Genomic DNA, 21,345 nt, shown 5'->3' with positions numbered 1-21,345 from the left:
TGGTTGATAATTGGTGAATGTTTGAGGTATTACATCATATCAATCGTGGAATTGTCATTATGCAGCGAAGGTGAACTCTTAAAATATGATGAAAAAAACATTCAAAGGAACTGTAAGCCTTGTAAACTACTTTGTAGTTTAAAAAGAGTGATGAAACGTGGAGTCACAAACTATGACCATCAGACGGATATGTAAAACTTTCTAGGTTTTATCACCACATGACTTTATGATAATTGAATTTTATTGGCTTTTCTCGGTGAAATCAATACTACTTAAGGACAAGGTATTTGGAGTACATAGCTCAAAATTTCTAGAGCACCGTTTTTTAGAACCGGTGAATGGATTTGGATGAAAATGCATCACGCTAATTGTTCAGTGGTTGTCAACAGCGTAATGCATTTTAATACAAATCCGTTCAATGGTTATAAAAAAAGGTGCTCTAGAAATTTTGAGCTATGTATTCCAAATACCTTGTCCTTAAAGAAGGAGGGAGTAACAAAAGTAAAGAAAGAAACTGTGGATAGAATCGCAGAAGGCGGGCTCCAGAGGCACGTTATCCTCCATTTGGGACATTTGTGCCATCGCCAAAATAACAGCCTATTTCATCATCTACCTGAAGGATAAGGAAGGAAAAAGGATTTGGATGGGGATAGGGACAGGTAGGGAAATAGGAAAAATACCCTGGAAGAGGGTACTAACGCACAAGCGTACCACAATGGGTTCAAACAGCGCCCTGAAAATGGCACTGTAATAACGCATAAAGCGAAAGAGAGCCTATAGCTCTTTACCACAGCGGGTTAAGAACAACAGAATACCCTGAAGATTCAGGTTTCTGAAGTCAGTTTCACTTAATAAGTGTTTACCGAATACTCGGAAACGCAGTTGCGCAAAAACTGGACAGTTACATATTAAATGATACGAAGTTCCATAATCGGATTCACAGCTATCACATGCAAATGAATCAGTGCTGAATATTCGCCATGTGGTTGCTGAGTCGGCAGTGGCCAGTCAATGCTTTGACCAGAAAGCTGCAATTCTGCTTTGACAGATTTGTAAGATACTTCGCCACCCTTGGAGATAGCTCAGTACAATACAATTTGGTTTGACGACATGACTCCAAACTATTCCAGTATTGTCTGTGTTAAGTGGCAGCCTAGGTGTGAATCTGAAGCTTTACCCAACACTTCGATATCGGAATAGCTGGCTCAGGGCCGATGAAGTCATGTGATGCTCCAGTGCGAGCTAACTCATCAGCCAATTCATTTCCAGCGATGGAAGAATGGCCAGGTACCCATACAAGGTGAACAGCGTTTGCTGAATTCAGCTCCTTGATTTGAGTTCGACAAGCGATAACTATCTTCGACCTGGAGTTGGCCGAAGCAAGTGCTTTAATAGCAGCCTGGCTATCTGAATAGAAGTATATTACTTTGCCCATTACGTGCTGCTGAAGTGCTGATTGCACTCCGCACATAAGAGCAAAGATTTCGGCCTGAAAAACGGTGCAGTGTCTACCAAGTGAGTAAGACTGATATAGCCTTAGCTCACGAGAATGAACACCAGCACCTGCTCGACCTTCGAGAAGGGAGCCATCAGTGTAACATACGATGCCGTATGAAATACTTCTTTCCAGATAACCAGATGTCCATTCTTCCCGGGAACATTCAACAATTGGTCGCAGTGGAAATGTACCCAACAGGAAAAAAAAAATTCTTCCCGGGAAGGGAATTTCGTGGAAAATGTCCTATATCCCGAGCAGAAGAGAATAACAATCGCATAACAAAATGCGTTATTTTGGCAAAATAACTGAGTAATGAAATCAGTTATTTTCATGTTATTAACATAACTTATTATGCTATAAACTTGCGTGTCATAAGCGGCAAAATAACAAATATCATAACAAAAAATGTTCCTGGAAGATCAATTTAATAACATGTTTTGTTTGTATCAATAATAACTTAATAACAATGAATTTGGAAAATATTTCAATAACAAATTTTGATCTTCAAAAGTTATTGATAACAAACCAAAAGCAGAATTTTTGGGACCACCCTTTAGATAAAGTTATGTATCCTAATTGCGAATTATAACATATGTGTTCGGAGTTGTCAGAGAAATTACTATTTTTTTGTAGCAGTCCTTTTTACGATCAGCTCAAACTATAAATATATTTCAAATTAGTACTTCAAACAAATAAATCTTCACGAACTTACAAGAAATAGTCTTCCTTCCTCTGCGATCTTTTCAATCCATTCCCTGTGGTACTTATAGCGAATCGTTCCAGCGCTAATCGATCGGATTCGACCTGATCAGCTTTCGGATTTATCGCTATGTGTCGTTTTACCACCGTGTACTCCGCGGACGTATAACTTAATAATTATGTCTGGCGTTCCACAACCTGCCAACACCTGCATTCGATTACTATTCTACGCTATACAATCACAATCTAAATAAGAAAGTTTAAGCACTAATTCCACTTCTCCGAATGCAAATTTGTTTTGTTTTGATTTCGCTCTTTTTCCCTTCATTTGCATACACCTATCAATAACCTTCTACCGCAGTTGACCAGTCACGCATAACATTTGGCTTGTTTGTCTTTCTCGGTTTGAATCGACGGTTGGTGGAGCTCGACGCCGTAACAATATGAGTCTAACTATTTCAGATGAACTACAAATCCACCAAGTATTACAACATTCTGAAATTTTTAATGGAATGGATACGACTATATGTAACTGGATACAAAAAATGATAAAAAAAACAGGACATAATTGTCGAAGTGTTCATAAAATATTAATCTGACAAGAATAATAATTAGACTATTAGATAATATGTACGCAATGCTGTAAAGAACATAAATTTCCTATGTTGTAGTTACAATTTAAAAACATGTTATTGCTGTGATATTGTTTATCAAATATTTGTACACTCTCAGTATCACAATAATAACTTAGTTTGATCCATAACAAAACATGTTATTTAAATGTAGTTTAATGGGTGCATATCAATAGCTGGATAATAACAAAATAAGATTGTCCAACAAAACATGTTATGGAAAATTAATTCCTTGTTAAGTTAATAATAACAAAACAAGATATAAAAACAGATTATGTTATTTTGTAGTTATTATTTTGCTATTCTCATCTGCTCGGGATGGAAAGTTACAAGCAATTGTAAGATCACTTGGAGCAAGAACAATTTTGTCCCAATCCACCAAAAGTGAAAACAACGACGTGTGTGTTGAACTGCGGTTCACAGGAAATTCCTCTAGTAGACCGAGTACCCGTAGCCGGTAAGTGCAAGAAAGTGCTTCTTGTTTGAGATGAATGTGTAGTGGGCAAACGTCAAAGAGAACTTCAAGCGCTGCCGTGGGAGCTGAAGAGAACGCTCCAGACATCGCCAGCAAGCACATCCTTTGGAGATAGCCTAATTTTGATTGGATCGTTTTCACTTCACCTTTTTGCCACCACACAATACATCCATAGACCAATATTGGCCGAACCACAGTTGTGTAAATCCATTTGATATACTTGGGTTTTAGACCTCAAGTTGTACCAAAAGTACGCCGGCATTGCCCGAAGGCCATTTCAGCTTTCTTGATTCTGAACTCAATGTGAGGTGTCCAGGAAAGCTTGGAATCAAGAATGACTCCAACGTACTTAACCTGTTCAGTTACATCGATTTCAGAATTAAAAAGACGCAAAGGTCGAACGCCATTACGGTTTCGCCTTTCCGTGAAAAGAACAATAGATGCTTTACTCGGATTAACCGAAAGGCCATATTGGTGACACCAACCCTCAACTACCTGAAGGGCGCTTTGCATCAGGTCGAAAAGGGTGCTAATGCACATACTGACTAACAACGTTGGGTAGTCGTCGATAAAACCATAAGTAGGAAACCCGCTTTTATTGAATTGCCTCAATAGCATATCTGCTACGAGATTCCACAAATGGGGGCATCCTCAAACACACAATTTCCTAATCACCGCTTGAGTCGGTTTTTGAACATTTGGTAAATCCAATTGGAAATCTTTGGAGATATGCCTTGACTCCGTGAGGGTTCCAATATGGTATCGAAAAGCACGTTGTCAATAGACCTGTGCGCCGACTATATTTTGCTCGGCAGCGACGTGAGGGCTATTTTTGACCGGCGGCGGCAGCGTCACGCCGGTGGCAGCTTTCAGCGGCGGCGACGGCGGCGTGAATCGGTGTGACCAAAATTTGACCATAATGTCAACATTGGCAAAGCAAAGAAATTGTTATTACGCTATAGAATTTTTACTCTGAGCTTTTTTATGACTATTTATGACATAAACTATTATATTAGAATGAATACCTTTTTTATTTCTGTTCGAGTCCGTCAATGCCACCAGTGATTAGTCTTATTGAGACATTACCTATCCTAGTGTTATGCATGTTGCATTACTCCATTGCAAGCGAAGGGCAATAAAATATTGGTTTTGCTAAAATTTTTGTATTCTCAGAACCTTCAGAAGCTATCAAATTTGATAATAAGGTCACATTATAGACACTATCCCCCAATGGTTTCAGAGAGGAATCGCAGAATAAATTCCAGGAGGAGCCTTAAAGAAACTCGTGAAGGAATCCATCAAAACAATTCTGGGCTAATCTCTACAGAAACTGCTGTATGGAACCCTGAAGAAATTATTACAGGATTCTCTGGTGGTTCAACAATTTCTCTAAGAGAGATCCCTGCAGAAATTTCTGAAGAAATCCCTGATTGTAGTTTTCGAGGAATTTCAGAAGGAAATCCCGCACGAATTTTCGAAAGACATTCCAGGAGGATTCCCCAAATGAATGCAAGCAGGAATTCCATGGGAATTACAGCAGGCATTCCCAAACGAATTCCAGGAAGGATCCCCGACGGAAATCCAGCGGGAATTTTTAATGGAATTTGAGAAGGAATCTCCTAAGGATTTTCAGGAGAAATGAACAAAATATATCCAGCGGAGCCATATAGCCGAGGAGGTAAACGCACGGGTATTCAGCATGACCATGCTGAGGGTGACGGGTTCGATTCCCGGTCGGTCCAGGATCTTTTCGTAAATGAAATTTCCTTGACTTCCTTGGGCATAGAGTATCTTCGTGCCTGCCACACGATATACACATGCAAAATGGTCATTGGCAGAGGAAGCTCTCAGTTAATAACTGTGGAAGTGCTCATAGAACACTAAGCTGAGAAGGCAGGCTTTGTCCCAGTGAGAACGTTACGCCAAGAAGAGAGAGAGAGAGATATCCAGCAGAATCACATAGAATTTCCAGCAGGAATCCTCAAAAAAATTCCAGTGGGAATTTCCGAAGGAATTCCAAAAAGGAACCTCAAGGGATGTCTAGGAGGAATCAACGAAAAATACCCAGGAGGAGTCTCTGAAGGAATTTCAGGAGGATACCCCGCAGGAATTCTAGGAGGACTCCCAAAGGAACTCTAGATGGGAACTCCGATGAAATTTGAAGAGAAGTCATGATGAAATCCCAACGGAATTGCAGGAGTATTCCCCAACGAAACTTCAGGAATAATCCCCGAATGAATTTTAGGAGGAATCCTCGAGGAAGACTAGAAAGAATCCCCAAAGAAATTACAGCCGAAATTCATGCAGGAAATCCAGAGGACACCACCGAATAAATTCCGGGAGAAATCTCCAAAGGAATTACAAGCGGAATCCTCAAAGGTGTTTCAAGAGGAAACCCCGAAGGAATTCTAAGAGGAATCACCATAGAAAGTTCAGGAGAAATCTCCGAAGAAATTCAAGAAGGAATCCTCGAAGAAAGGAGAAATCACAGAAGAAATTCAAAATGAAATCTCGAAGGAATTCCTGAAGGAATCCTGGAGTAAGTACATGAGGAATTTCCGAAAGAATTTCAGGAAGAATCTCCGAAAGAACTCTGAGATGAATCACCAAAGAAATTCCAGGAGGAAACCTCGAAGGAATTCCAAAAGGAAATCCTGAAATTTCAGCATGAAACCCAAAAAAAATCCAGCAGAAATCCCCAAAAGAATTCCAGGGGGAATTTCCAAGCCAATTCAAGAAAGAATCCCTAAAGATTTCTAGGTGGAATCAACGAAAAATATCCAGAAGAAATCTCTGAAGGAGTTTCAGGGAAAACAATTTGAGGGAATTCTAAGAGGAATCACCGAAGGAATTCCAAGAGGGATCCCCGAAAGAATTCTAGAAGCAATTCCCCAAGGAATTTTAGGAGGAATCCCCAGAGGTTTTCAATAAGGAATTCCCGAGAGAAATTCCATAAGGGATCCCCGAAGGAATTCCAGGAGAAATCCCTTAAGGAAGTCCAAGAGGAATCTGAAGGAAGTCCAGAAGGAATACTCGACGGAATTCCTGGAAGAATTCATGAAGAAATTTCAGAAGAAAACCCCGAAAAAGTTACAGGAGGAATCCCTGCAGGAATCCCAGGAGAAATCCCTGAAGGAATTCTGGGAGGAATCTCCGAAGGATTTCCAAGCGGAATACTCGAAGGATTTCAAGAGGAATCCCTAAAGGAAGTCCAGGAGAAATTTCCGAAGAAATTCCAGGAGAAATTTCCGAAGGAATTCAAGAGAAATCCCCGTCCGAATACTAGGAGGAACCCCCTACCAATTTATAGAAGAAATCACTGAAGCAATTTGAGAAGGAAACCCCGAAGGAATTCCAGGAGGACTCCTGAAGGAATTCCAAGCGTAATCCCCGAAAGAATTCCAGAGAAATTCAAGAAGGAATTCCAGGAGGAATCTCCAGAGGATTTCCATGAGGGATCTCCGAAGAAATTCCAGGAGTAATTTCCGAAGAAATTCGAAGGAATTGTTACGTTTAAGTTTGTGATTAGCAGCTGTGCCATTAGGAATTCGTTAAACCATAAGAACATTTGTAAATGCTCCGACTTATGAGTAAAAATTTGTTCCGCCAAGAACAACTTAAGCACCTCTGTAATGCCTACCATCATCGACTCGCAATCCTGAAACTCGCGCTCATGTTAACCACCGCACACCACACACACAAAGCACTCCATTCCGATCACGCAGGCCTCGATCTGAGACGAGACCGGACAACTGGCTTCTTATTGATCTTCTTTTCTTCCAAAATGTTTGTTGTTTATTTACGTCTCGCTTCGATCGTCGTTCGGGCTAGTGTTGCCAAATATTTCATGTTGTTCCAAGATCAAAGTTTTTTACGGTAAATATCATTGTAATATGTTATTGAGTATTCCAAATTATAGGACGGATGAAATAAAAATGAGAAGAGCCCAAAAAAAATGTCATAAGTTTGGAGGACGAGCGAAGGGAGATAACTTCCATAATTTGATTGATTGTCCATAGCGTCTTCGTAAATAAAACTAATTAAGGATTAGTTCTAAATGGTGTTTGTAAACATAATTCTTTGGTAAAATTACATTAACGCTAAAGCTAGATTTTCTCCAAAATTGATCACGACTCACGATTATCATACAAAATAGTCACCGAGCTGTTGTCAATAACAGTTTTTGAATGTTGAATTTCTTATTAAATTCTTCACACATTGAATTAATTATAACGAATGGGAAATTAATTCTCCTTCATTATTGTAATGCACTTATATCATAATGAAAATGTATGCAGATCGTATTTTCAATCACTTTTGACAACACTGCCCACACGCGGTCGGGAACGGTCGGATGGTTTTTGCTTTTTTCTAATAGCATAAAATCAACCAATCAGCAGCTGGTCCGTTTTGGCCCCATATCGAGCTACGTATTGTCCGGTCTCGTTTCAGGCCTCGATCGGATACGTTGAGTATCGAGCTCGGCAACGAGAGAGGCAAACATTGCATTACGGCTCGACGGCAGCATGGACTTATCCACCGATGAATCAAATTCATCGCGGTTCGAGAATTTTGACACTAGAGCGGGGCCATTCCCAATCAGAATCGTTCAATTCTGATTGGAAAACGTTCAATTCTGATTGGGAATGGCCCCGCTCTAGTGTCAAAATTCTCGGACCACGATGAATTCGGTGCATCGGTGGATAAGTCCATACACACAAGCGACGTTCATCGAGAGAGTACTGTTCATTCCCAGAAAAAGGGAGGCTTTTTTTCTCAAGCACAACTACCATCACCGGCAATCAGGCGGAGGGAGCTGATCACGCGATCGTTCATAGTGCCAGCAGTTTGCAAGCATCCATCGGTCGAAACGGTAGTGGCTCACGTTACGGGCGTAGAAGTGGATCCAGCTTCAAAAAAAGAGGTGGATAATTGATTTGCTGTTGGAGGCAATTTCAGTTACACGAAAAAGGTGAACTCGGCCTTTGCATCGGTGAGGTGAGTCTATTTATCGCCCGACCAGACACAGGTGGAAAACTAACTGGTTTGTTCCATCACCAGACCGACGCTTAGTGCAGCCAACAAAAGGAGGCGGCCATTTTGCACCACCACGAGATTGCCAAGCCACATGTTCTGGAGAAAACTGCACCTCATTCGACGTATTTCGTGCACATCCGAACGCGATTAGCGCTGTTTCCCCCCGGGTGAGTGAGCATTTTCGACTTTGCGAGAGACATCCGTCTAATGACCGTTTTTCTAGTTTGACCGTCGGTGAACTCGGTGGTGGCACTCGCCGTCCGTGCAATTGGCAGATCAAACCGCACGAGTGTCAGTTTTGCATCGTGGCCCACCAGTGAAGATCATTCAGCCGCCCGGCGGGACATCTTGCACGATCAGCCGAGGTCAAGCGCTGACGGAAGAGGCAAGAAACCGTGACGATCCGTATACACCGAGAGGACAGGAGCAAAGAGCCTTCGTCAAAGAAGTATGCTGTGAAGCAAAAACCAACTGGAGTTAGTTATTGACAGCTCTGCTCGCCTCAGGGCTCTTTTTTCTCGTTCCAGTTTCGTCAACATCAATCAGGCAGACCGAGCGGGGGTGACCACCGACGTCGGCGCACCGTCGATCTTGAGACGTTCTCGGTGGCTTTCGGCGGGACGCGGTAGCCAGCTTTCCAGCGCGGGAGCGAAGGGCTCGAAGGCAGCAACGATCGCATCGGTAATCGGAGGAGCGGATTGGTGAGCGAGTTGGCGCCAATCATGAATCGGACCGTAGGGTCGGCCGGGAACACGCATCCGGCAGGCGAGGAGGCCCGAGTGAGCGGTCGAGGTTTGTGATCGGTGGCGATGCGTGAGTACAAAGATGAGACAAATGTTAGTTTCTAAGTAAGAATAAGCAGCTAGGACGTAGAGAGAGGATTAGGCGTTTAGGTGGCACAATGCTAGGAGCCAAATAAAGATGTAGTCTAAATGAATAAGCTTTGAGTTGGTGCTTTGATTGCCGTGTTTGTGCCCGAATTACCCTGCTATACGGTAGTCTTGCTCTACTGGTCGGGAAGTTTGCAACAGAATTTCCGAAGGAATCCCCGAAAGAATTGCAGGAGAAATCCCCGAAGTAATTCCGGGAGAAATCTCCGAAGGAATTCTTAGTGGAATCAGCAAAGAAGTTCCAGGAGGAAACCGTTAAGGAATTCCAGGAGAAAACAACGACGGAAAATTAGGAGGAATCCCAGAAAGAATTTATGAAGGAATCTTCGAAGGAAGTCTAGGAGGAAACTCCGAATAAAAATTTAAGAAAAATCTCCGGAGGAGTTCCAAGAGGAATCCTCCCGGATCGTTCCGGGTAGGTAGAAGGACTTGCAGTAGGTATTCTCTAAAGAATTCCTGGAAGAATTTCAGAAGGAAATCCTTGAGGTATTATTGTAGAAACTCCATGAAAGATCTCTCAAGAATACTCTAGATATATGCCTGCTTATAATCCTATGAAATTTATTGAAGAAACTCCTACAAGATTTTCTGAATGAACTCCTGTAGGAATTCCTTAATGAGCTTCTGGAGAAATTTCTGATGTAACTCCAGGAGGCATCCGTGAGTCTTCCTGGAAAAATCTCAATCTCAATCTACAATCTGAAAGAACCCCAGGAGGGATCCCTGGAAGAACTTCTGGAAGAATTCCTAAAGAAAATTCTCGAAGAATCCCCTAAAGATATCCTTAAGGAATCTTATAAGCTACTCTAATCTAGGAATCCCTGAATTCTCTTGGAGGTATCCTTGGATATTCCTATAAGATTCTCTGAAGGAACTTCTGTAGAGATTTCTGAAGGAACTTCTGTAGGAATCTTTGGAGAAAATCAGTAGGAATCTCTAAAGAAACATCTGCAAGAATCCCTGAAACTCTTGGAGGAATCTCTGATGGATCCCCTGGATTAATTTCAGTAAGAACTCCTGTAGGAATTGCTAAAGGAACTTCGAAAGGAATCCCTGCAGGAACCCCTAGACTAATTTCTAAAGACCTCCTGCAGGAATTCCTGAAGAAACTTCTCACTGGATTCTTGATGGATCTCCAGGTGTCAATAATGAATCCTCCTGACAGAACCTTTAATGAGACTTCTGGACAAATACCAGAACGAACTCCCGTTGAAATTGCTTAGGGAAGTTTTGAAGGAATTCTTAATGAACACCTGGAGGCATCCCTGAATCCTCCTGGAGCTATTAGGGAGATCCATGAGTGAACTCCTGTAGAGATTACCGAAGGAACTTGTTGGCGCCGAGAAATGAAAGACCGCACACTGATTTCGAACAGCTATATTTTCGTGCTTCAAACTGTAAATTTAATGTATAAATTAGTTGATAAGTAGATTTAAGGGTAATATAACTTACATTTCAGTGGCGCTTTGTTAAATACACAATGGCCTTTCAATCAACGCCCTTTACGGTACGATTAGGTGTAACCCTACATAATAAAAGTTATTGTAAATATCGCATGTTACATATGTTCCCTTTGTATATATTACCTTTCTAGCTTTAGTTCAATTTAGGTTAAGCTAGTATGTAAGTATATAAGTAGTAATTAACAAATTCACTGTAGGTTTAACTAGGGCTATCAAATTTAATCTCTAATATTAAGAACAATGGACCGCATGTGCAAATTGGTGAAGTGACGATAGACGAATGTCTGACTGACATTTCAGCCGTAGAGCAGCCGTAGACATTTCCTCACACATAGATCGGTAGCTCACGATCTGACATTTGGACGACCGTGTTGCCAGTTCTCGATGTCCCTGTGGTAACATCCTCCCCCGGGTGCGGTCCACTGGTCTCGTTGACCGTACAATCACTCCTAACATCGAGTACCGCTAGTTTCGATACCGGCCTTCGAAGAACTCCCGCTGCAGTCTTTATTATAGCTTGGCGCACGTGGCCATCCGGTGCCCTGATCGACTCCGTCACGGTTCCACGGATCCATCCGTTCCGTTTACCTTCGTCCGCTATCAGTACGAGGTCCCCGGCTTTCACTGATCGAGACTCCTCAAACCATTTCGACTGTTTGCGGATCACTGGAAGATACTCCTTCAGCCAGCGTTGCCAGAATCGATTCAGGTTCCGCTGGATATGGTTCCAAGAATCCCTAGAGGTTCCTTGCTGAGACTCTATGTCCACGCTTGGCTGCTTGATTCCATTGGAACTGCCCAGCAGAAAGTGGTTCGGGGTGAGAGCCTCAGATTCCGCGGAATCAAGCGGTAGGTATGTAAGTGGTCTAGTATTTACAATTCCCTCTGCCTCCACGATAACAGTATGCAGCCCTTCATCGTTGAGTTTCCCTTCGGTATACGCATCCCCAATCGCTGCCTTCACTGAGCGGACGAGGCGCTCCCACGCACCGCCCATGTGCGGAGCGCTTGGCGGAATGAACGTCCATTTCGTGTTCGCGCTGGTGAAGGTCGCCGTTACTCCGTCGTTGATCTGTTCACGCAGCGATCGATCAACCCCTCTGAAATTCGTAGCATTGTCGCTGAAGAACTCCACTGGTGCTCCACGACGACAGACAAATCTTCGGATGCAGGAAACGCACGATGCTGCTGATAGATTGTAGGCCACCTCGAGGTGGACAGCGCGGACGGTCAGGCAGGTGAAGAGCGCAATCCACCTTTTTACGTTCGCGCGACCCTGTTTAACTAGCAGTGGACCGAAATAGTCCACTCCGACGTAGCTAAATGGACGAACACTGATTGCTAATCGCGCTTGGGGCAGCGGAGCCATCGGAGGTATAGTCGGAAGTGCTTTACGAACCTTGCAGAATTGGCAGCTTCGGCTAACTGCTTTCACCACAGATCGAAGTTTCGGTATGACGTATACTTGACGAACTTCGTTCACCACTGTCTCGGAGTTTGCATGGCGATAGAGGCGATGATATTGTTCGACGATAAGCTCTGTGCAGCGATGCTTCCTTGGTAGGATAACTGGAAAACGCACGCTGTAATGGAGATTCTTCGCTGGTGCAATTCGGCTGTTCTGCCGCATCAACCCCTGCTTATCCATCATCGGCATTAGTTGGTATATAATGCTCGATCTGTCGATCGTTTCCCGCTTGTCTTCCGTCAAGGTTTGATTGTTCTGCAACGTCGCAACTTCATCCGGAAAAGCTTCCATTTGGACATGTCTTAGGATGTGAACTTCTGCTGCACTTAGCTCCGGCTGGGTTAGCCGACCGCTGTTTTTCTCTCCTTTCTTCCTGGCGTTGTTTATAAAACGTAGCACGTAAGCCACACTACGCTGCAACCTTTCCCATTTTGAGAATCGCTCATAGGCAATCACCGACTCCCATGTAGCATGAAGGAAAACTGACGACCGGACCTCCTCAGGCGTGTCCACCACTGGATTGGTAGGCCTCGGCCAATCGGCTTCCGGCAGGACTAAGAAGTCTGGCCCGTTAAACCATTTGCTGTCTCGACTGAAGTAGGGTCCACTTCCCCACTTTGTTGCTTCATCTGCCGCGTTGGATTCCGATGGCACCCATCTCCATTCGTCGGCTGTCGTCGTCTCCAGGATTTCTCCAACTCGGTTGGCCACGAATGGCCGGTAATTTCTCGGGTCTGCACGAATCCACGAAAGCGCAATTGAACTGTCCGTCCATAGAATTCGTTTTGTGATGGAAATTGAGTGGTTGGCTTGCACGAACTTCAGCATCCTTGTTCCAAGGAGACATCCTTGTAGTTCCAGCTTCGGTATAGTCATCGGTTTTAGCGGCGCGACCTTCGCTTTCGCAGCGATCAGGCTACATTGAGGAATGCCATGGATGTTGATGGTCCGCAAATACAATGCACAAGAGTAGGCTAGCGAACTGACATCTACGAATACGTGGAGTTCGGCGTCCTCGTATGTACGTACTGACGCTTCCGGGAAATAGCAACGAGGAATCCGAATGTTTTCGATGTACGATATCATCTTGACCCACCCTGAAACGAGACCGGACAATACGTAGCTCGATATGGGGCCAAAACGGACCAGCTGCTGATTGGTTGATTTTATGCTATTAGAAAAAAGCAAAAACCATCCGACCGTTCCCGACCGCGTGTGGGCAGTGTTGTCAAAAGTGATTGAAAATACGATCTGCATACATTTTCATTATGATATAAGTGCATTACAATAATGAAGGAGAATTAATTTCCCATTCGTTATAATTAATTCAATGTGTGAAGAATTTAATAAGAAATTCAACATTCAAAAACTGTTATTGACAACAGCTCGGTGACTATTTTGTATGATAATCGTGAGTCGTGATCAATTTTGGAGAAAATCTAGCTTTAGCGTTAATGTAATTTTACCAAAGAATTATGTTTACAAACACCATTTAGAACTAATCCTTAATTAGTTTTATTTACGAAGACGCTATGGACAATCAATCAAATTATGGAAGTTATCTCCCTTCGCTCGTCCTCCTAAACTTATGACATTTTTTTTGGGCTCTTCTCATTTTTATTTCATCCGTCCTATAATTTGGAATACTCAATAACATATTACAATGATATTTACCGTAAAAAACTTTGATCTTGGAACAACATGAAATATTTGGCAACACTAGCCCGAACGACGATCGAAGCGAGACGTAAATAAACAACAAACATTTTGGAAGAAAAGAAGATCAATAAGAAGCCAGTTGTCCGGTCTCGTCTCAGGACCCACCTACACCAGTCTGAATACTGATCGTCGCCGACTTCGTCGTCCCATCCTGTTCCCGCTCGCCACAAGTCTTGTACAAGAATCTTGCCATGGATCAAAAACGTAGCCAATAGCCCCAAAGGGTCGAACAGTGTCATTACACAGCGTAAAACTTGTCTCTTCGTTGGTATTCTTCCGCTTTCCAGAAGAGATTGAACTTCATCGCTCATTCGAGTGCTGAACGATAGTTCATCCGTCCGTGGATCCCACAACATCCCGAGCACACGCTCAGTATTGGCGCTCGCTGTTATCAGGCTTTTTCTGGCAGCAGCTTGTTTTTCTCCAAGGTGCTGTAGAACGTCCTCACTATTTGAGATCCAATTTCTCAATTCGAATCCACCGTTGCGAAAAATCTGACGAACTTCTTCGGAAATGAGAGAAGCTTCTTCCTCCGACCCAAAGCTATCCAGGTAATCGTCTACGTAGGTACTTTTTAGTATACCTTCTGCCGCTCTGGGAAACTGGCCACTGTGCTCCAATGCGTTCTTATTCTTTATGAATTGGGCGGATGCTGGAGAACACGTCGACCCGAACGTAGCTACATCAACCAAGTAGATCTCCGGATCTTGAGCTGGATCCACACGCCATAGAATCCGTTGTGAGTGCTTGTCGATTGCACGCATCAGTATCTGCAAAAACATTTCCTTCACGTCCGAGCAAACTGCGATCTGAAACTGCCGAAAGCGGAACAGCACTCCTAACAGCGACACCAATTGATCAGGGCCTTTAAGCAGCATACTGTTTAATGAAACGCCGTTTACCTTTGCCGCAGCGTCCCAAACGATGCGTGTCTTCCCTGGCTTCTTGGGATTGGTCACCACCCCAACCGGCAGATACCAAATTCTACGAGGATCCGCTTCTTGGAGTTCGTCGTTCGTCGCTTTATGGATGTAGCCTTTGTTTACGAAGTCGTGCATCTGTCGGACTACATTATCCTTCAATGCTGGATCCCGTAGCATTTTCCGTTCCAGGCATTCTAGTCTGCGTAACGCCATCCTGTAGCTATCGGGTAACTCGAAGTCGTCTTCCTTCCACAGTAATGCCGTTTCGAATTTGTTACCGACCCGAACCGTTGTTTGTTCCAACAAGTCCAATGCTCGCTGCTCTTCTTTTGAACGCAGAGTAACATTCCCTGATCCAGCTTCTTCCACATCGTAGAACTGCTTGATGGCTTCATGAAGATCTTTATTCGTCGTGCATTCACAGATGTGGAAATTGTATCCACCCTTTGTTCTAGGTTGTTGCTTCCCATAAACGCACCACCCAAGTCTGGTTTTAACTGCAACTGGTCCGTTCCCGGTCCCTTCTCTTGTCTTGAGAGGAACCGCCAGGTGCAGATTATCGAGTCCAATCAGAAGCTTCGGCACGGCGTTCGTGTAGCTCTGTACAGGCAGCTGCTTGAGGTAGTCGAATTGTTTTACTGCTTCTTCTAGTTGAAACGTTTGACTCGGAAGATTAAGATTCGCCACCGTACGGACATTCGACATTCTAAACCGTTTCTGCGAACCAGCCCCACCGACGGTGACAGTGACAGCCTTTGACTTCCCCTCGATTCTCGATGTGTTACCCGTCCACCGAAGGCATAGTGGCTGGGTTGTTCCGTCCACTCCAAGTTGCTCCGCGATTTCGCTCTCCATCAAGGTCAGCTCGGATCCCTCATCTAAGAACGCATACGTGTTCACCTCACCAGTTTGCCCATATAGAGTAACGGGCACGATCCGAAACAGGACGCTCGATCCAAGATACTGATGAGTGTGATTCTCCGCGTGTTGGGTTAACGCCGTAGCTTCTGTAGTCCGCCTTGCTGCATGCAACAGCGGATGGTGGCGATACTGGCAGCCGTCCACATTGCAGCGGTTGCTGCTTCTGCACGATCGCCTACCATGGCTGAATAGACAAATCTGGCACAGCGACAATGCTCTTACTTTTCGCCAACGTTCATCGACGTTCAAATCCTTGAATCCCGAACACTCTCGCAACCGATGCCCCGCCTTTCGGCAGAAGAGGCAATCAAACTGCTTGGCTATCGTCGACGGTTGATCCTCAACGGTGTTACCTGTGTGAGAATTGACATACCCTCTGGACTTCGGTTTGTCCTTGCTTCTATTGTGTTCCGGTTCGAATAGGACCACACTAGCTGCATCGTTGACGATGTTTTGCATGTAGTTACTGAATGTTTTCAGGTTCACTATGCCGAGACCACGCTTGTACCCAGCCCATACCAACTTCTGGTCCGATGGTAGCTTCCCGACGAGTTCCTGAAGAAGCATCGGGTTGGATAGGTGTGCATGTTCATTGGCTGCTTCAATATGGTCGCAAAGGGATTGCACTGCCATACCATATTCGATCAAACCCTCCAACTTATCGGGTTTTGGAGCGGGAATCTTCCTCACCTTCTCCAGCAACGCGTTGATCAAAAGCTCCGGACGTCCGTACCGAAAACGAAGTGCCTCGATGACTTGCGGAACCGCTGCTGGCAATACTAGTCGGCTGCGCACCGTTTCGAGGGCGGGTCCTTTGAGACACCGTTGTAGACGGAGCATGTTCTCCCCATCCGTATAACCACATGATGCCGTCGTGTATTCGTAGTTGGAAATAAAAAATAGGCCAATCGGAGGGATCACCCGAGAACTGCGGTAGATCGCGAGCCAATGATTGACGCGCGGCAAGCTGTTGCGGTGATGGACCGCCTCGATAATAATTCAGGCTCTGTCGTTGCGGCTGCTGCTGTTGATGCTGCTGCTGCTGCTGCTGCTGCTGCTGCTGCTGTTGATGCTGCTGCTGCTGCTGAAGTGGCCGGGGAAACCACTCTTCAAACGACGTAGACGGCATGTTGCAGGTCGTGGAGCGCGCGAGGGGTTCGCGCTGCTGTTGAGTGTAAGCGAAGGGGATGCGAGATTGCTGGCGGCTATCGAAAGGAGTTTGTTCGATACCGCGGAAATCATACTGTTGGTCCCTGGTAAGGGGAATCGTATCGTAGGGAATCGTGGAGGACTTATGAGGGACATTACCACCGTATACTTTATTGAGGGAACCACTTTCATTAAAGCTACTCTTACCTGCAATACCAACCTCAGTTGAATAGGTTTTCTTGTGGGCACCCAGGTTTCTAGGCTGCTGGTTACCTTGGTATTGGTCCCCGGATGGATTTGGAAAACTGTACCGATGCTGACCGATCGACGGACTGATGCTCCACTCGGTTGGGTCTAATCCGAGTTGCCTTTTACACTGATGTAGCTGACGCCTTAGGTCTTCGATTTCCTCTCTGCCTGGAACGGCTTGCAACTGGCACCGTTCCAACTGCCTTTCCAAACCATGAACTGCATCTACCAGATTACGGTTGTCCGCGGGCTGAGCGGCTGCTGGTGAGTTCGGATCACCTCCCACCGCGCCACTTTCTTGCTCCGGGTTACCGTTGGGGACATCGGCTACTAGTCCTCCGCTTTCACGACCACTTTCCCGACTTCGGGAAGCAATCGCCTTGTCCATCAGTTCCAACTGTTCGTCCAGAAATTTCTTTTGCAGTTCATGTTCCATCCGTTGTCGCTCAAGCTCCTGACGTTGTTTCAGCAGGGCGAGATCACGCTGCATACTGGTAGTGGAACCGTTCGGAGAGGTATTCCCTGTCGCCACGTGTTGGTTCTGTTGTGGCGATCCAACGCAATTGTGGCATATCCATGATCGGTCGCTAATGGATTCCGTCACATTGACGCACGAAAAGTGCCACCATGAATCACACGTGTCACACTGCACATAATTTCGATCGGCGTCCGGATTATCGCAGGCAGAACAGTTGCCATGCCGTAAATCCGCATCTCCGCCTGGGTTCGTCATTTGCACGATGAAATTTTGAAGATTGTTGGCGCCGAGAAATGAAAGACCGCACACTGATTTCGAACAGCTATATTTTCGTGCTTCAAACTGTAAATTTAATGTATAAATTAGTTGATAAGTAGATTTAAGGGTAATATAACTTACATTTCAGTGGCGCTTTGTTAAATACACAATGGCCTTTCAATCAACGCCCTTTACGGTACGATTAGGTGTAACCCTACATAATAAAAGTTATTGTAAATATCGCATGTTACATATGTTCCCTTTGTATATATTACCTTTCTAGCTTTAGTTCAATTTAGGTTAAGCTAGTATGTAAGTATATAAGTAGTAATTAACAAATTCACTGTAGGTTTAACTAGGGCTATCAAATTTAATCTCTAATATTAAGAACAATGGACCGCATGTGCAAATTGGTGAAGTGACGATAGACGAATGTCTGACTGACATTTCAGCCGTAGAGCAGCCGTAGACATTTCCTCACACATAGATCGGTAGCTCACGATCTGACATTTGGACGACCGTGTTGCCAGTTCTCGATGTCCCTGTGGTAACAGAACTTATGGAGCAATCTTTGAAAGAACTTCTGAAAGAGTCTCTGAAAAATTTTTCTTGAGGTATCCCGAAGTCACTCTAAGAGTAATCCTCGAAGAAATTTCAGGAACAATTCTTGAACAAATTCCAGGAGGGATGCTAGAAGCAATTTCTTTAGGAACATTTGATAAAATTCCCGGAGTGATTCCTAAATTATCTTCTTGAGCAATCACTATAGAGAACGTCAGGAGAAATCCCTTGTTGGGATTCTAGAGGTATTTATGATAATCCACGAAGAATTTCTCAGACTAATCTCTGAAGGACCTCCGATGAGAATCCCTGAAGGATCTTCTGGATGAATATTTGATGTATCTCTAGAAGGCATCCCTGAATTCTCCTGAAAGAATTTCTGAAAAAAAATCCCTGAAGGTACTCCTGTCGAGATATGCATGAGAAATCTTCTGGAAAAAATCAATAATGAAATTCCTGGAGTCATCCCTGAAGAATTTTCTGGAGGAATCCCAGGTGGATTCCTTCCAGGATGATTCCAGGAGCATCATTGGATCCTTTCGGCAAAATCTCTGAAGATACTTCTGGAGAGACGTGAATGATGAATAGTTAATAAAAACTAACGAAAAAACAGTTCTTGGTGTTGAGAAATTAATTCTTGCAAGTAGTCAAACTCTTATGACAGTGATTGTGAGATTTTTATAATCTCAATTTTATGTAAGCTTAATTTTGTTTGTTCACTGCAATGTCAAACTGAAAATGACAACCAATCTGTAATTCCGAGGGGCGAGCTAATGAGTTTTTGGTTTCTTAAACTTTACTGATAATCAAGAAGAATTTCTATTTCATATTTCTTAAAAAAAAAACAATATGTACAATTACCTCGAAACAAATGCAAAACATCGGCAATCTTTATTTTGTCGATCATTGAAAGCGTTTTGTGTTGCATTTTGGTCCGGGTGGTTTCATAAACATCTATATTTTCACTTCACCGACTAAAAATGGGTGAAAATAATTATTTCTCGCATTAGCTATATATGTATCTTGCAAAACGTATTAGTTTTGCTCTAAATGTAAAACAAATTGAAACATTTTACTTTTTACTGCCAACCTAACCATGATTTAAAAAAACAATGCGCACGCCCCTTGTGCTGCTGTCACTTCACCCAACTAGCGAATCGAATTCGTTGGTTGGGTGGAGGTTGTGGCTCAACGAGCGGGTTCCGACTGTAGTGCCAATTTAGCACTATTTCGAACAAAAAGCTTGCAAATGACATTTTTAATAGATGCATCATAACTAACTAATAACATTAATCCAGTTTTGTGTTCAGGATTTGCCGAAAAACCTATTTTAAACAATTATTTTCCTTAAATTTTTTGCTCCTTTGCACCTATAGTGGTGGTAGTGTTCCTATAGTGGTGGGTCCCATAAGAATTCAATGGGATGCGCCACTATAGGAACCAATGTTAAATTTTACCTCCATAATTGGAACCGTGTACCTATAGTTGGTGCAAGTGATTTATTAGCGAAAACTGAAATAAACAATGGTTTTCACATTTTTCCTAGCAAATTTAAGTGAAAAACTACCGATTAACGTTTTCAGACTTTTTATTTTGTGGTATTATCAATTTTTTTCAATTATTTTTCTACAAGGAGCTACTAATAGCACCACTATTGGTACATTTACCCTACTGCTAATTAACATTTTATTTCAGCAGGATTCAGGTAAATGTATCGTACGATATAAATAATATTTTAAAAATATGTAACTGTGGCGAGCGTATCACTAATGTGTAGCTTATTTGACGTACGATGGTAATATTATTTTTTATTTCAGATTATCAACCGAAGAATCTAGTAATTCAACCAAATGCCAACAAGATGACGAGGAAAACAGGATGAATTGGGCAGACAACTGATTCGAAGCAGTCTAACAATGGTGTGCCTGAACGTTAACCAAGCGTATCCTTTGGAGTTTCCCCTTCCACTAACAACACCCAAATTCCCGTGACACCTAGGCCTGAGAAATCGTAGAGTTGTCTACATTTTTCATAGGTGTCCAAAACTAACCATCCTTTCCCATTCCTCAGCAGTCGCAAGGACGTGGCCAGGACAGTGCTCGATCATTGGAGGATTGCGTCAGTCTTGTCTATGAGTCAGAGATTAGTCCCAAATCTTTGTGCTTTGGTTCGGACGGGAAGGAGGCAACCCTCATAACAGCGGTCTAGGACTGTACCACCTACGAATTTGTGCGACTCGCTTAATGCTAATGCTAATGCTAATGCTAATGCTTAATTTTGTTTGTTCACTGATCATCGGCGTGAAAAATGAAAATCGGGCGCCAGGATTAGAGAATATGTCTTGTAGCAAAACTGCAAACAAGTAGTTTTTTCAAAACATTTTTATAATAAACAAATCCCTTCTGAAGCAAAATTGGATAAATTCCATCTGCTCCAGAAGATTTGAAAGGAGCAAAGCTATTTAGTGCCCACTCAATCGATGAATCTCGATACGATATCATGAATTTCGAGAAGAATCTCCTAGAGGATACCTCAGAGGGAACTCTTGGAAAAAAATCCCCCAAGAAACTTGCATTGAAATCCTTAGAGAAAACTTCTGAAAGAATACTCCTGAAGGAATCCGCTAAGAATACTGCTGGATAAATTCCCTGTAAACATTTCCATTAAAATCTTTAGTAGGAACTCCCGTGGAAATTTCCAAAAAATCACCTAAAGAAATGTCCAGAGGAAAATCCTAGACAAATCCCAAGAAGGAACTCCTGGAGGAACAGCCGCAAACTTGTGAGGACTAGAGCTATGTTGAAAGCTCCTTGACGACTCATCATTGCCCTTTCCCTCGTAATGACGCAAAAAAGGTCGGATTGTACTTCTAACCGTTGAAGTTCAAACCATTCTTCAATAGTGGCAACGCATTCCAGTGACAAA

General features: G+C 43.4%; 1 protein-coding gene across 1 annotated transcript; it reads right to left on the bottom strand.

The window, feature by feature from the left end:
* Positions 1–11,056: 11,056 nt before the first annotated feature.
* LOC134291563 (uncharacterized) lies at positions 11,057–13,134 on the bottom strand. Its single transcript, XM_062859482.1, has 2 exons — positions 11,283–13,134; positions 11,057–11,176 (listed from the first exon to the last, which is right to left on the bottom strand). Exons 1-2 carry the CDS (start codon positions 13,036–13,038, stop codon positions 11,160–11,162), a joined length of 1,773 nt encoding a protein of 590 aa, XP_062715466.1. The 5' UTR covers positions 13,039–13,134; the 3' UTR covers positions 11,057–11,159.
* Positions 13,135–21,345: the final 8,211 nt, after the last annotated feature.

This window comes from Aedes albopictus, chromosome 3 (genome assembly GCF_035046485.1).
Source record: "Aedes albopictus strain Foshan chromosome 3, AalbF5, whole genome shotgun sequence".
NCBI lineage: Eukaryota > Metazoa > Arthropoda > Insecta > Diptera > Culicidae > Aedes > Aedes albopictus.
Note: the sequence above shows the minus strand (reverse complement) of the source record. Positions and strands in the feature narration are given on the sequence as shown.

Bases quoted from the DNA above. Each gene is read 5' to 3' on its own strand.
- LOC134291563 (XM_062859482.1), bottom strand. From the start codon at position 13,038: ATGACTATACCGAAGCTGGAACTACAAGGATGTCTCCTTGGAACAAGG.